This window comes from Geotrypetes seraphini, chromosome 5 (genome assembly GCF_902459505.1).
Source record: "Geotrypetes seraphini chromosome 5, aGeoSer1.1, whole genome shotgun sequence".
NCBI lineage: Eukaryota > Metazoa > Chordata > Amphibia > Gymnophiona > Dermophiidae > Geotrypetes > Geotrypetes seraphini.
Window position 1 is genome coordinate 203,599,811 of NC_047088.1, and position 14,060 is coordinate 203,613,870.

Consider the following 14,060-nt stretch of genomic DNA (forward strand, 5'->3'; position numbering starts at 1 on the left):
CGTACGGTCAGGGCCGCCATCAGGGCAGTACCACCAGTCCTGCATTCAGGGACCCGGAGCTGACAGGGGGCCCGGACTCCCCAGGGTCCTAGGCCACAGTCTAGGGAGAGGGGCGGTCCGCCCCACGTGGACAGGAGAGAGCTGGACGGGGGACCCGCGGAGTTCAATACATCTCGAGCCGCGAGGCTCGTCTTCTGTTCCTGCCTGCCCTGCAGCTAACATATAGCCGATCGCAAGCGTTCCCCGATGTCAGCGCTAACGTCGGAGGGAGGGCTTAAGCAAAGCCTGCCCTCAGACGTCAGCGCTGACGTCGGAGAATACTTCCGTTCGGCTATTTGTGCGCGGCAGGGCAGGCAGGAAGCAGAAGACAAGCCTCGCGGCTTGAGCTTCGTTTTGCTGAGAAAGTTGCAAAGATGGGCTGGGAGGCAAACACGGAACACAAAAGGGGGGAGGGAGTGCGTTTTGGACACAAGGCATGAACTTGGGAGATAGGAAGGGAGGGAAAGAGATGCTGAGGTGGGGGAGGGAATGGGTTTTTGGACACAGAAGGCATGGACTTGGGAGAGAGGAAGGGAGGGAAAGAGATGCTGAGGTGGGGGAGGGAATGCGTTTTTGGACACAGAAGAAATGGACTTGGGAGAGAGGAAGGGAGGGAAAGATGCTGAGGTGGGGGAGGGAATGAGTGTTTGGACACAGAAGGCATGGACTTTGGAGAGAGGAAGGGAGGGAAAGAGATGGTTGTGTACACGGGGAATAGAAGAAAGGAGAATTTTTGGTCATAGGGAGGGAGTGAGGTACAGATAGTGGCATACCAGGGTGGGGGGGGCGGTCTGCCCCACCCCGGGTTTACGTCCCAAGGGGGTGCACAGCTGGCCACCCTCCAGTGTTGTCCCTAGGCCGGCAAACTGCGGCTCTTTAGCCACTTGAGTGCCACTGCTGCCATCGGGAACAGGCCGGTGCCAAGTTCTCCCTGCTTTTCCCTGTGGGGCCGGCCAACTCTCGCCACTCGCGTCAATTCTGACATCGGAGAGGACGTTCTGGGCCAGCCAATCGTTGCCTGGCTGGCCTAGAACGTCCTCTCCGACGTTAGAATTGACGGGTGGCGAGAGTTGGTCGGCTCCGCGGGGAAGAGAAGCAGGGAGAACTTAGCGCCGGCCTGTTCCCGATGGCGGCGGTGGCACTCAAGTGAATTACTTTATATATAGTCAATATAGGCACAGTTAAATTTTTTAACATTTTCTAATGGTGGTGTGCCTCGTGATTTTTTTCATGAAACAAGGTTGAAAAACACTGATTTAGAGCACTGTTTTTTGACTTGGGGGCCGCAGCATAAGCGGACTGCTGGGCACGATGGACCACTGGTCTGACCTAGCAGCGGCAATTTCTCCTAGGTGGTAAGCATTCCCCTTTCCAGTCCCTATTCTCCCATTCAGCATCTCCTTTTCTACCCCTAGCCCATGTCAAGCATTTCCATCCTCTTCACTGACCTACCTTTTCCAAGATGTTCGTAGAGACTGAAAGTAGATTTGGATCTTGCACAGGGCCTTTTAAACACAGAGCTATGCTCAGGCTCTGCCACATCCTTCTCTCCTTACACAGGAATTCCTGTTTTAAAGGCTCCATGCTGCTGCTGACTCTGCTTTCATCTTCCACCCAGCTTCTTGAAAAAGCAGGGCAGCAGCAGTGGGAGTAGGAAAAGGCAGGAGATGCTGAACACAGGACAGTGGGTAGGGAAGAGAAGAGAAGGTGCTGTTTTCCTGCCATCTATGTGTAAGTTTCCTGCTGTTTTCCCTAAAATGCTACTGTTGCCTTAGGTGTATACCTAATCTGCCTTGCAGCAGGGCTTCCTGTAATGAAATATCAAATCTTTTGCCCATGATTTACATTTCCCACTTCTTCTAAAATTATTTTAAACGACTCATCTTCTGACACACTCCCTATTGAATATGGCATCCTCCAAGGTTCTATTCTGTCCCCACTACTATTTAATATTTTCTTGACCTCTCTACTAACATTAGGGCAGTCTATTGGTTTCACCACTTTTGCCTATGCTGATGACATCTAGTTAGTCCACTCAATTGATCTTGATAATCCAGATGACATCCATATTATTAACCAGAAATTAGAAAAAAAAGTGATTGGTTGAACATTAACATGTTATCCCTTAATATCAATAAATCCAAATCTATGATCTTCATCCCTTTAGAGATTAAATCCATTCCAATAGAATCCATTAAATTACTGGGGGCTATCTTTGATGGAAAACTTGCATACCATGACCAAATTAGCACAGTTACTCAAAAATGTTTCTTTTGCTTACGTTTGATACATTCACTTTCAAAATTGTTAGATTCTTCTTCATTAAACATTTGCATTCACTCACTCGCCATCTCCTGCATCAACTATAGTAATCCTTTATATATGGGAATAAACAAAAAAGAAATTTGAAGATTATAAATTATGCAGAATACTTCAATTAAAATTATCATCCATACACGAAAATTCTATCATGTGACACCTCCCCCCCTTTTGCTCAATGCTCACTGGATACCTGTAGAACACTGAATTACATATAAGATAATGTTACAGACTTTTTAAAACTAGAATCAGTGGCCATCCTGATTTCATAAATAGGCTGTTGATTCCTTATTCTCCCCATCGATCCCTTTGCTCAGTTACTCAAAACCTGCTTTCAATTCCTTCATTAAAATATATCAATACAATGCAAACCACCGCTTTGGAATTCAGCACCTAACCACCTGAGAGGAGACATCTTTTAAATACCTTTAAGATAATCTTAAAAACATTCTTGTTCAAGGATGCCTTTGGATTATTATCGTCCTTTTTAGGACGTTTTAATCATTTCTCGATGCACTTTATTCTGAACGACTGTTGGTTGTTTTGTCTTCTCCCCCCTCCCCTCTTACGTTCCTCCTTTCTCTCTCCTTTTTCTTTATATATTGTTGTTTTCCTCTATAGTTTATGTCATAAGTGTATTGTTAGTTTTATAACCTGTTCATTTGATTTTGTATTTTGTATGTATTATACCTTTGTAAACCGCCTTGAAGTTTGATTAGATGGTATAACAAATTTTAATAAAACTTGAAACTTTATAATAAACTTGAAAGCGATGCTGGTCGTCCGCATAAATTGGGAACTTAACATGCAACTGCTGTCTGCTTGTCCTAGGATAAAGCACAGTTACTTACCGTAACAGGAGTTATCTGGGGACAGCAGGCAGATATTCTCACATCTGTCCCACCATCCTGGTTGGCTTCTTGGCTTGTTTATGTGACTGAGGTACCGTGAGCTGATGTCGAGCGGGAAGACACTTGTGCATGTGCGGTACTCACAGTCTCAAAGCTTTGTTAAAAGCGTAAAGGGACAGTACACTTTAACACTGTTTGTACTAGGCTCGGTGGATGACATCACCCCACATATGAGAATATCAGCCTGCTCTCCCCAGAAAAAATCTGTTGCCTTCAAAAAGCACAGTTACTTATTGTATCTGCCTGTTCTCTGATGTTCCTCCACCTCTAAAATCTTAAAATCGCTGTTTGTTTGTTTTTTTTATTTCGGTTTAGCATTTTTTAAGGTGTTTTTTGGTGCCAAACTGTTGCTGCAGTGGCCATCTTGCATTTCTCAATTTATTTATTTTTTCAAAGTTCTCCAGAAGCTTCAAATCTTTTTGTTTTGGTTCAAAATGGGCAGGGTTGGAGTCCTCAGGTTCTTTTGACCCTAATTCATGCCAGATTTGTGCTGGAAATAACTGCCCGAAAAGTGCCCTTGCACCCACATGCTGCGCAGCAAGTAGAGGAGGGCGGAAGTGGCCCACTTCGCCTCCCCTTTGATATCTAGGGTCAAAGAACAGATATAAAGCCTGTTTGTTGGAGCTATATTATTTTTCAGGGTCCCGGAATGGCGGTCATCCTAAGTGCAGGGGCGCAGAACCCAAGCAACATAAGCTGGAATCATCTATAGGAGACTCAGCACTGCCTAGTACAGTATTTACTCAGGAATTTGTTAATTTGAGGTGGAGAGCCTTTCAGCACAGCTGACCTTCCAAGGGGAAGTCTGGCAGTGCGTCAGGCAGTGTACGAGGGGGTAAATACTCCCAGGGTGTGTCTACCTCGCTGGCTGCACCTGGCCAGGCTCTAGGGGACCTTGTTGAGGGAGATTCAGATGAGGATGGGTCTCTTACTATATGCTATTGATGACTCAGGCCATGCCCTCCCTATCGGGGGATGCAGGGTCGCAGTCAGGTGTGTTAGACTCTGTGGTAGCCCTCAATCTGGGGTATGATCCCATGGTTCTCAGTCTATTCAAACCCTTGGCTTTGTTGGATCTGATTATTGATTTGCTTCGAAAGTTAAACTTGGACTCCCAGCAGGTCCCGTCTACTTCCTCCTTTATTATGAGTGAAGTGAGAGTTTAGTCATCTAAGTTTCTCTGGCATCCTGATATTAATGTATTGGTCATGGAGCAGTGGGATGCTCCTGAAGGGTCCCTTAAAGTTGCCAGGACTATGGCACTGGAATAACACCAGCTGTTCGCTCAGCCCAAGGTGAATTCCTTGGTAGCGCAGGTTACAAAGTGCACTTCCCTCCCAAGTGAGTAAGGTGTGGTGTTAAAGGATATGTAGGATCACAGAGTGGATGTGGTTGTCAAAAGACAGTTTGAGACTTTAGCATTAGAAATCAAAGCGGCCACAGCAGCCTCCATTGTGGCCAGTGCCTGTCATACCAGGTTCCGGAATCTTGAGTGGAAGAGCAATGAGCCTTTACCCTAGCTCCTACTAGCGAGAGTGGATTATGTAGCAGTGGAAGCTATTAAAATGGTATCTACTTTTAAAAAATGTAAATGTGTACCTTTTTCATTATTAGATGGGTTTTTTTCCTCCAAAATTCTATTCTGTAAGGGTCTAGCTATAGAAAATGGCTATCCCTTTTCCTGTTACTTGATATTGCTATAAAGCTCCTTCCTAAACTATATGTTGCCAAACTTGAGCTTTCTGGGGTAAATTCTGTATAGGACGCTGGTTTTTGCAGCTGCCTAAAAAGCGGCTGAGAATTGTACACCAGCGTCTTATACAGAATTGTGTCTGCCCTAAGCTGCCTAACCCCGCCTAACCACCCCAATTCTCTGAGCTGATCGTGGCAAGGGAATTTCCCTGCCACAATCAACTGAGCGGCAGCAATCCCCACCCCCGACACTGTTCACAGCAGGAGGGATGCCCTGCCACCACCCCCAAAACCCACCTGACACTAACTGTGGCAGGAGGAATGCTCAATGGTCTTTGGTATCTGGCTAATTGGAGTCAGGCCACTCCCAGTGCATCCCAGAATGCACTGGGAAGGAGGCCAAGGACTCTAGTTGGCCCAGGTGTCCAAGACCCCTCCTATGATACCTGGGCCACCCCAGGATGCACTGGGAAGGCTGCCATTGTGAAGCAGCAGGCTTGGCGGCCAGAGGGAGTAGGCATATTTCCGGCCCACTGTACTACAAAAGGTATGGCAGATCAGGGGTGTTTTTCAGATCTGGGGGGGGGGATATATCAGGGTGGGGGGTTCAAATGTGAGGGGGTCGTAGATTGTGGTGGTCATGGGTTCAGTGGGGGAGGCCTGCTGGCAGAAGAGGGTGGGCATCCCTCCTGCCTGACTTGCTTTGGGTGGGTTTCAGGGCAGGGAGTGGGCATTTCTCCTGTCTGGCTTGCTGGGGGGGTTCTGGTGCATGAGAGAGTGGACATCTCTCCTGCTGGCTGACTTAGCGGAGGGGGGGGGGGTGTTTCCTGTCATGGCTGCTCAGCTGATCCCAACAGGTAGATTTCCTTTCTGTGATCAGCTCAGTAGCTCCTATTTGAAATGTAGGCCACCATTTTAAGGGCCTATATTTCAAACGTCTGTCGCAGCTCTAGGGAGATGCTTAGGGCTGCTTAAACTCGCCTAAGGCCACTTCTATTTTGGACTTTTAAAAATTTTGCAAAACACTCCATCCAAGTATTGAATATATTTTTTTCAAGCTTTGTATACCCTCAAGAGTTGGACTCGTTTTTACTAAAATACTATGCTATGATTTGAAATAATAACTCTTGTTTCAAGAGAGGGTTACCTCCCTCTCTTTAGAGTTACAAGTCTCTGAGCAGAGTTACAGTTTTATGAGCACTTCTCTTGGAGGTTTAATTAATCTGAGTCAGTTCTCTCTATTGCATTTCAGCTACTTTCTGACTCTTAATTGCTACATTTTCCCTGTGTATTTGGTAAGGCCACTTCTAGGCAAAACCATGCCCACACCCACCCTTGGATGAGCTTAGGTGTTCCTACACATCTCCCTAGATGCCTACAGTATAGGCTGGCTGCCTGCCTTGGGTAGGTTTTTCTAAACTAAACTGGTTAGACAGTGGTAGGACTCCTATCGCTGCCTAAAATCGGGATGCTGTTTATAGAATTTGCCCCTCTTATAAGCTCCCGTCTCCTTGCCCTCAATCTTTCTTTTCCAGATACAACCTTTCTTCTCTGAGCCCAGTAACCTAAACCTAACCATTCTCCCACCCCAGTCTGCGGCACTGTGTATTGTCACACAGGTGGAGGCAGGCATTTAAGCAAATCAGAGAGAAAAAGGAGGGAGACAGAGTTTCTTCTTTTGTTGGCAACCTTTTTACCTGGCTGCTCCAGTCTATCAAACTGGCTGTACATAAAGAACCGGTGCTGGGGAACACCACACTTAGTGTTTGTTAGCCCTATCTACGGGGCAGTGTGACAGCGGGAAGACCATCGGTTCAAATACCCAGGTAACTATGACCAGCTAAGATAGCCGGTTACATTAAATTGGCAGTTAAAGATAACCGGCTAGCATACCTGGATAAAATAAACGGGTACAATATCCGGCTAAAATAGCAGGAAAATATAGCCAGGTAAAAGTAGCCTGCTAAATAAAATTGCCCGCATAAAGATGGTCGCACAAACACGGCAGTTCTCCGTGTATATTAGACCCGATACCGTTAGGTCGGGACGCCTATGGCATGACGGTCATTGTTTCTGCAGCTATAGAAATGATTGGTAGTTGTTGCTGTTGTTTGTATGATGCCATTGGCTACACTGCTCGTAGCTGTTCACCTTGCTGAGACTGATCGCGCTGCTCCTTGCGGGTAGGGGGTGCAGTCCGGAGCAGCGGCAGGTGCAAGGCAGCCTCGGGCTGCCCGTAGTCATGGCAACACTGTCTTGCGGCGCGATGCCAAGAGGGTGGGACCTGTGAGCAGAACGGCTCTTGGGGGTCGACTGGGAGTGGAGCGCTGAGCAGCTGACACACCAAAATAGGAGCGTCTGCTCCTCCGGGATGTCACGTTAACCGCCTTCCAAAGATGGTCATCCCGCTGCCGCGCTGCCCAATAGAGAGGGCGCTGAGGGCCGATACCAAGTGTTGTGTTTCCCAGCGCTGGTTCTTTATGTGATAAGAGGCTGGAGCGGGAACAGCCAGGTAAAAGGCCGCCGGCAAAGGAAGAAGCTCGTCTCCCTCCTTTGTTTCTCTCGGTTGCTTCAATGCCCGCCTCCACCTGTGTGGCAGTGCACAGTACCGCACACTGGGGTGGGAGGATGGTTATACCGGTCTTGAGAAAGATTTGAGGCGTTTGGCGCTGTATAGTTTACTTTTTTTTTTTTTCACGGCCACATATCAAGTAACAGGAATAAGGACATTGTTATATATTCTATAGTCCTATCCTTACAGAATAGAAACTTGGGGAAAAAAATAATGAAAACGGTACAAATTTGTATTTATGTGTTTGTTTGTTTTTTAGATACTATTTTAATAGCTTACGCTTTCTTAACTTGGACCCTTCGAACGTAGACGATGTTTTTGAATTAATTGACGTTGGCTGGACGTTGATGGGGGTAGGCAGTGCTTTGTATCCAGTAGAACCCGATGAGAGTGGCAAGAGGACATTTAGAGCTGGTAGCCAGCCGTTCCATTCTCTCTATTTTCACTTTGTTTTGTAGATGGATTTTGTACAGTATATCGATCTGCAGCCCACAGATGACTGGAGGAACATGGCACTGAACTAAAAGCATCCGTTGGGGTTATTTAGCCTTTTTTGCACCATGTCACTCAAGGCGCAAGAAGACTATGCTTATGTTTTTAGTGACACCTCTCATCACGTTGATTTCCTGGATTCTTTTCGAACGTTTTACCTCGGTGGTTTATTTACAGACATAACCTTGCAGTGTTCTTCTGGACGGGTCTTTCACTGTCATAAAGCTGCTTTAGCTGCTTGCAGTCATTATTTTAAAGTGATGTTCACAGCGGACATGAAAGAAAAATCCAAAAATCGGATCAAGCTTTCAGGGATTGATCACAGTGTTCTTGAAGCCCTTATAAATTACACTTACACATCGGAGATAAAAATAACTCAAAGGAACGTGCAAAGTCTTTTACAGGCGGCAGATCTACTTCAGTTTGTTTCTGTTAAGAAAGCCTGCGAGCAGTTCCTGGTGAGACATCTCGAGGTGGATAATTGCATAGGGATGCACAGCTTTGCAGAATTTCACGTTTGTTCAGAGCTCGAGAAAGAAGCAAGAAGGATAATTTGTTCAAGATTTGAAGAGGTATGGAAACAAGAGGAATTTCTGGAAATTAATGCCGAGAAACTATTATATATTCTATCCAGAGAGAATCTAAATGTGTGCAAAGAGGAAGCACTAATGGAGGCAGTGATTAAGTGGACGGCACATGAAGTGGAGAAAAGAATTGAATATATTCATGACCTGCTGAGGTGTATTAAAGTAGAATTGGATGAAGCATATTTGAGGTCAGCTTTCGAACTGCAGAAACGATATCTGCTTTCTGAAAACAAGATTCGAGCTCTAGTACACTGTGCTTTGAAACCCAAAACAAAGATTTCCAAAAGACCCACTGCCAATATCTATGTTATCGGAGGATATTACTGGCACCCCTTATCAGAAGTCCATGTGTGGGACCCATTGACTGACACGTGGCTTCAAGGAACAGAGATGCCGGATCACACAAGAGAAAGCTACAGTGCTACTTGTCTAGGACCAAATATTTACATAACTGGAGGCTACAGAACTGACAACATAGAAGCTCTTGACACTGTGTGGATTTACAACACTGAGATTGATGAGTGGACAGAAGGCTGCCCCATGCTTAATGCGAGATACTACCATTGTTCAGTTACATTGGCTGGCTGTGTGTATGCTTTGGGAGGCTACCGAAAGGGAGCTCCAACTCCAGAAGCAGAGTTCTATGATCCTCTAAAGAAGGAATGGGTTCACATAACAAACATGATTAAAGGTATGTTCTTATTTGGATTTGTCGGGTTGGGCATATCTTTGTAAAAACATAGGTGTTTATATTGTTTAAACAAAACACTTGACTGTATTTTGCTTGCTTGCTTTGAAGAGGGGGTGAGGCAAGGGTTAGGAAAGTCACATTGGCAGTGGGTGGAGGTGGACTAATTCAGCATTAGCACCCACAACATTTTGGGTTTCACCACCCACCCCAAATCAGGTCCTTGACATAACACTCTTCCAGCATGGACCCAGTTCATCACAGACCCTGAATAAAGAAATAAGTTATAGTGAATTAAACTCTATATAAAACAAATATTTAATTGGCAGATGCAAGGATCAAATAAACCCTGAAGCTGAATGAAAAAGAAATCACAGAAAGATAAGGAGATGTGAGCTTGCTATATGAAAGAAAAATATTTATTATAGGTTACATTAAAAGTGTAAAAAATATAATCTATTTGTACCTATATACAATAATCAAGTATATCCAGAAAAGCAGAAGAGTTACCTTATGAGAAAACTACCTCAACACCTGTGTTTCATCTGAAAAATAATACCCACGAAAAGTGGAATGAAAGCTGTCTGGTATAGAAAGGTCAATAGTTTTCAAATGACCATTCCTAGGGGAAAGTGTGGTGCAGTGGCTAAAGCTACAGCCTCAGCACTCTGAGGCTGTGGGCTCAAACCCCGCAGCTCCTTGTGACCCTGGGCAAGTCACTTAATCCCCCCCCCCCTCATTGCACCAGGTACATTAGATAGATTGTGAGCCCGCCAGAACAGGGGCAAATGTTTGAGCACCTGAATAAATTCATGTAAACTGTTCTGAGCTCCCCTGGGAGAACAGTATAGAAAATTGAATAAATAAATAGTAGAATACATCAAAATATTAAAGAACCTCAAAAGCAAGCTACGTTACTAAATGTAACAGAATATGAGAAATGGAACTGTTAAGTTTCCCCAAATACATGAAACCATGGTATGGACCAGCTATTTTTTTTCTGTGGTTTCTTCAAATATATTTATTTAGGAGTATGTGGTGTTTGTTAGCCTATTCCTGAGGCTCACAACAGTTAATGCAATGATTGAGTTAGAAGGAAGGATTGAGAGGATTAGATTTAAAATCAAGGGAATTCCTGGATAGTTAGAGTGAACATTCATGGCACCATAGCCCAAGTTTGAGCCAGTTCTGATGGCCATGAAAGCCCAAAAGAGTACAATAAAACTGACAGGCAAAGAAAGAAAAAAATGCTGTCTGATAATTAAAGGGCAAATTCTATAAGAAGCGCTCAAAAGTTAGGCGCCTATATAGGCACTGTTCAGCGTGATTCAAGTATAATTGGGTGCTGTTTAGTGAATCACGCTGAGCGGCACCTATTTTGGAGGCGCCTATTAAATAGGCCAGCTCTAGGCACACTTAAAAGTTAGGCGCCTAGCTGAGCGGTTAAGCACGCTTAAGAACAGCAATTCTGTAAGAAAGCACCTAACACATAGCCACGCCCACGCCTAACATGCATAGCGCCTATTTTTTTGAAGGCCGCCTAAATTTTTAGAGGTGCCTTCTTACAAAATCACACTTTCTTGATAGGCACCTATGTTTCAATCAGTGCTGATTAAAAAGCCTAATTGAGTTTGTTATTCAATTTAGATAGGAGCCTATTTAGATAGGCGCCTCCGAAATAGGTGCCTAACTTTAGACGCTGGTTACAGAATTTGGGCCTAAGTGTTGTTTGAAAATAAATTCCAGACTTTCTTTCTGTTAGCAAAAAGTTGAACTTTAAAGTAGTAATTGAAGTAGTGGTGTGCAAAAAAAGTTGAAAATATACTGTAAATTAAACAGGTGTGGGAAATGCCACTGCATGTGTCTTGGGTGATGTAATCTATGTAACGGGAGGTCACTATGGCTACAGAGGAAGCTGCACCTATGAGAAAGTTCAGAGCTATCGTTCAGACATCAACGAATGGACTACAGTTACAACTAGTCCACATCCAGGTAATAACATTTTCATGACGACTATCATAATGATGGAATATGACTTTAATTTTACTATCTCTGCAATTTTAGACATTATTTCAGTGCAAAGAGCTCCTGGATCTCAGATATCGAGTCTAGATAAACCAGGGGACCTAAAAGAATGTAGGCAAGACCTTCAGGGCCACAGTAGAACAGTCCTAGTCCTAATCTGGAAGCATTTATGCTGTGTTAGAGGTGCAAGATCATCTGAAATGAAAACTTAGGCCTGGATTCACTAAAGATAGTTGGTAATACTGACTGGATTGCTGGTGGCCAATTCTCTGTCCGATTCTGAACTAGCGATAAATGCATTACCTAGTTTGCATGCAAATGATTTGCATGGAGGTGCAAATCATTTGCATGCAAACTTGACAGATCAGTCACTTAGTGAGCAATTGACACATGCGCAGAGCCCTAACAGCAGTGACAGGGGAAGAAGCCTCCTGTCACTGCTTTTAGGGCACCACGACCCCACCCCCCCATGGCATCAAAAATGGCAGGAGGAATGCCCACATCCTCCTGCCATGCTGAAACCACCCCAGCGAAAGAAAATTAGCAGGAGGGAAGCCCACTCCCTCCTGCCAATGCGACTCCCCCCACCACGGCAGTGAGACATCAGGAGGGTTGCTCCCTCCCTCCTGCCATCAAAGGCCCACTCCCGCGCCAGGGGCTTAGACTCCTCGCCATTGCATCATGGGATACAGAGGGAGGAGCCTAAGGCCTTAGGCATCTGAGCCAATCAGGACCTTAGGCCCCTCCCCATGCATCACATGATGCACCAGGGAGGGAAAGCCCTGCCATTCTGGAGTGGTGAGCCTAAGAGTAGGATGGACTGAGCTTCCATCCTTCTCCAATAGCTCTGAGAAGGTACAGGGGGGGGGGGGGGTGGCAGGGGATGGCATGGGGGGGAGGTGTCGCATTGGCTGAAGGGAGTAAGCATCCCTCCTGCCATTTTCATTGCCATAAGGGGGTTGCAGTGCCCTAATAGCAGTGACAGGAGGCTGCTTCCCCTGTCACTGCTGTTAGGGCTTTGTGCATGTGTCAGTTGCTCACTGAGCGATTGATCGGTTGCGTTTGTATGCAAATTATTTGCAGCAAACTTGATAGTGCATCAGTCGCTGCTGGAGAATCAGCCAGAGAATTGGCCAATAGCAATCGAGTTGGTATCTTTTGTGCATCTAGCCCTTAGTGATTCAATTATTAGAAATGTAGATAGCTGGGTGGCAGGGAGCAAAATGATTACTTGCTAACTTTCATGACTGGTATGAAAGTAGCAGAACTCAAGCATGTCCTAGAAAATATCTTACAGAGTATTGGGGAGGAGCTGGCTGTTTTGATGTGGGTGCCAATGACATAGGAAGCTATAGGAAGGAGATTCTAGAGCCCAAATTAAGGCTTTGTATGAAATTGAAATCCAGAACTACCAGAGTTGCATGGCTCCCATTGTATGTGCAGGCTTCTAGAGGTATGCAAAATTCCTTAGTCTCAGTGTGTGGATAAGAGGTTGATGTTTGAAAGAGGGTTTTAGATTTGTTAAAATTAGGGAGTATTCTGGGGAAGGGGAAATCTGCCTTAATGGGATGAGCTTCACAATAACCAGGATGAGACTTGGTTGTGGCAATAACAGGTAAAAAGGAGACAGAGCAGCTTTTAAACTAGAACCTGGGAAAAAGAAGATACCCTTCTGAACCCTGTCTTCTGAGTGACTATCTTCAAATGGTACTTGCAAAACAAAGAAGTCAGAATTAGAGAATGACACGGGGAAAAAAATCTGTCCCCATTACTGGACCACCGTCCCCTTCATTGCCCCTTCCCCGCCGTCCCCTTCACTGCCCTGTCCCCGTTATCCCCTTCACAGCCCCATCCCTGTCCCTCGCATCATCCACCCTTCCCTCTCGCCACCTCACTGCTCTTCGGCACCCCTCGCACGGTCCATGCATCTCCCTCCCTCCCCCTTACCTTTGCAACGTTTTTTAAGGTTTGAGTAGCTTGTTGAAAGTTGCCGGAGTGTTCATGCAGTCGCGTGCGTGTGTGGGCCGAAGCTTCTCCTCTGACTTTCTCTTCCCCATTTCTCAGCGTCTTCTCCCCACTCTCTCTTCCCCATTTCCCAGCGTCTTCTCCCTACTCTCTCTTCCCCATTTCCCAGCGTCTTCTTCCCACTCTATCTTCCCCAGTTCCCAGAGTCTTCTCCCTACTCTCTCTTCACCATTTCCCAGCGTCTTCTCCCCTCTCTTTCTTCCCCAGTTCCCTTCAGGCTGCTTCAGCATCTTCTCCTCTCGATCCCCCCACCCCCAGCACCCTTCGCGCGGTCCAGCAGCTCCCTCCCACTGGCCAGCCGTGCATCTCTCTCCCTCTCATCCCTTACCTTCTCTTCGTGGCAATTTCTCTAAGGCTATGCCTTGTATGGCAGCTGGAGCCTTGAAGTCGTGTCGCGTTGGCTGCTGGAAAAGTCTCCGATGCAACCAGAAACAGGAAGTTGTGTTAGACGAGACTTTTCCAGCAGTCACACGCAACGCGACTTCAAGGCTCCGGCTGCAATACAACACATAGACTTATAGAAATCGCCACGAAGAGAATGTAAGGGAAAGGGAGGGAGGGAGATGCATGGCTGGACGGCCAGTGGGAGAGAGGGAACTGCCGGACCGCACGCTCGTTCACCGTGCGTGCTCACTCCTTTAATTGCGGAGACAAGACCATTCACTGCTCCACGGGGTGGTGAATGGCATTGTCCCCATACTCGTGGTGAC

At 45.9% G+C, this 14,060-nt stretch overlaps 1 protein-coding gene across 7 annotated transcripts in view; it reads left to right on the forward strand.

The window, feature by feature from the left end:
* Positions 1-4,496: 4,496 nt before the first annotated feature.
* Positions 4,497-14,060, forward strand: part of KLHL23 (kelch like family member 23) — a 38,909-nt gene continuing 29,345 nt past the window's right edge. For 3 of the 7 annotated variants that reach the window (XM_033943912.1, XM_033943913.1, XM_033943908.1), the window contains exons 1-3: positions 7,355-7,473; positions 7,992-9,303; positions 11,140-11,292. In XM_033943912.1, the coding sequence (XP_033799803.1) occupies positions 8,094-9,303; positions 11,140-11,292 (1,363 nt within the window). In that variant the 5' untranslated portion in view covers positions 7,355-7,473; positions 7,992-8,093. Of the gene's footprint in view, positions 4,611-5,417; positions 5,509-7,354; positions 7,474-7,567; positions 9,304-11,139; positions 11,293-14,060 lie in introns of those variants that run through there. The other 4 variants (XM_033943911.1, XM_033943909.1, XM_033943914.1 and 1 more) reach the window with 4 other exon arrangements.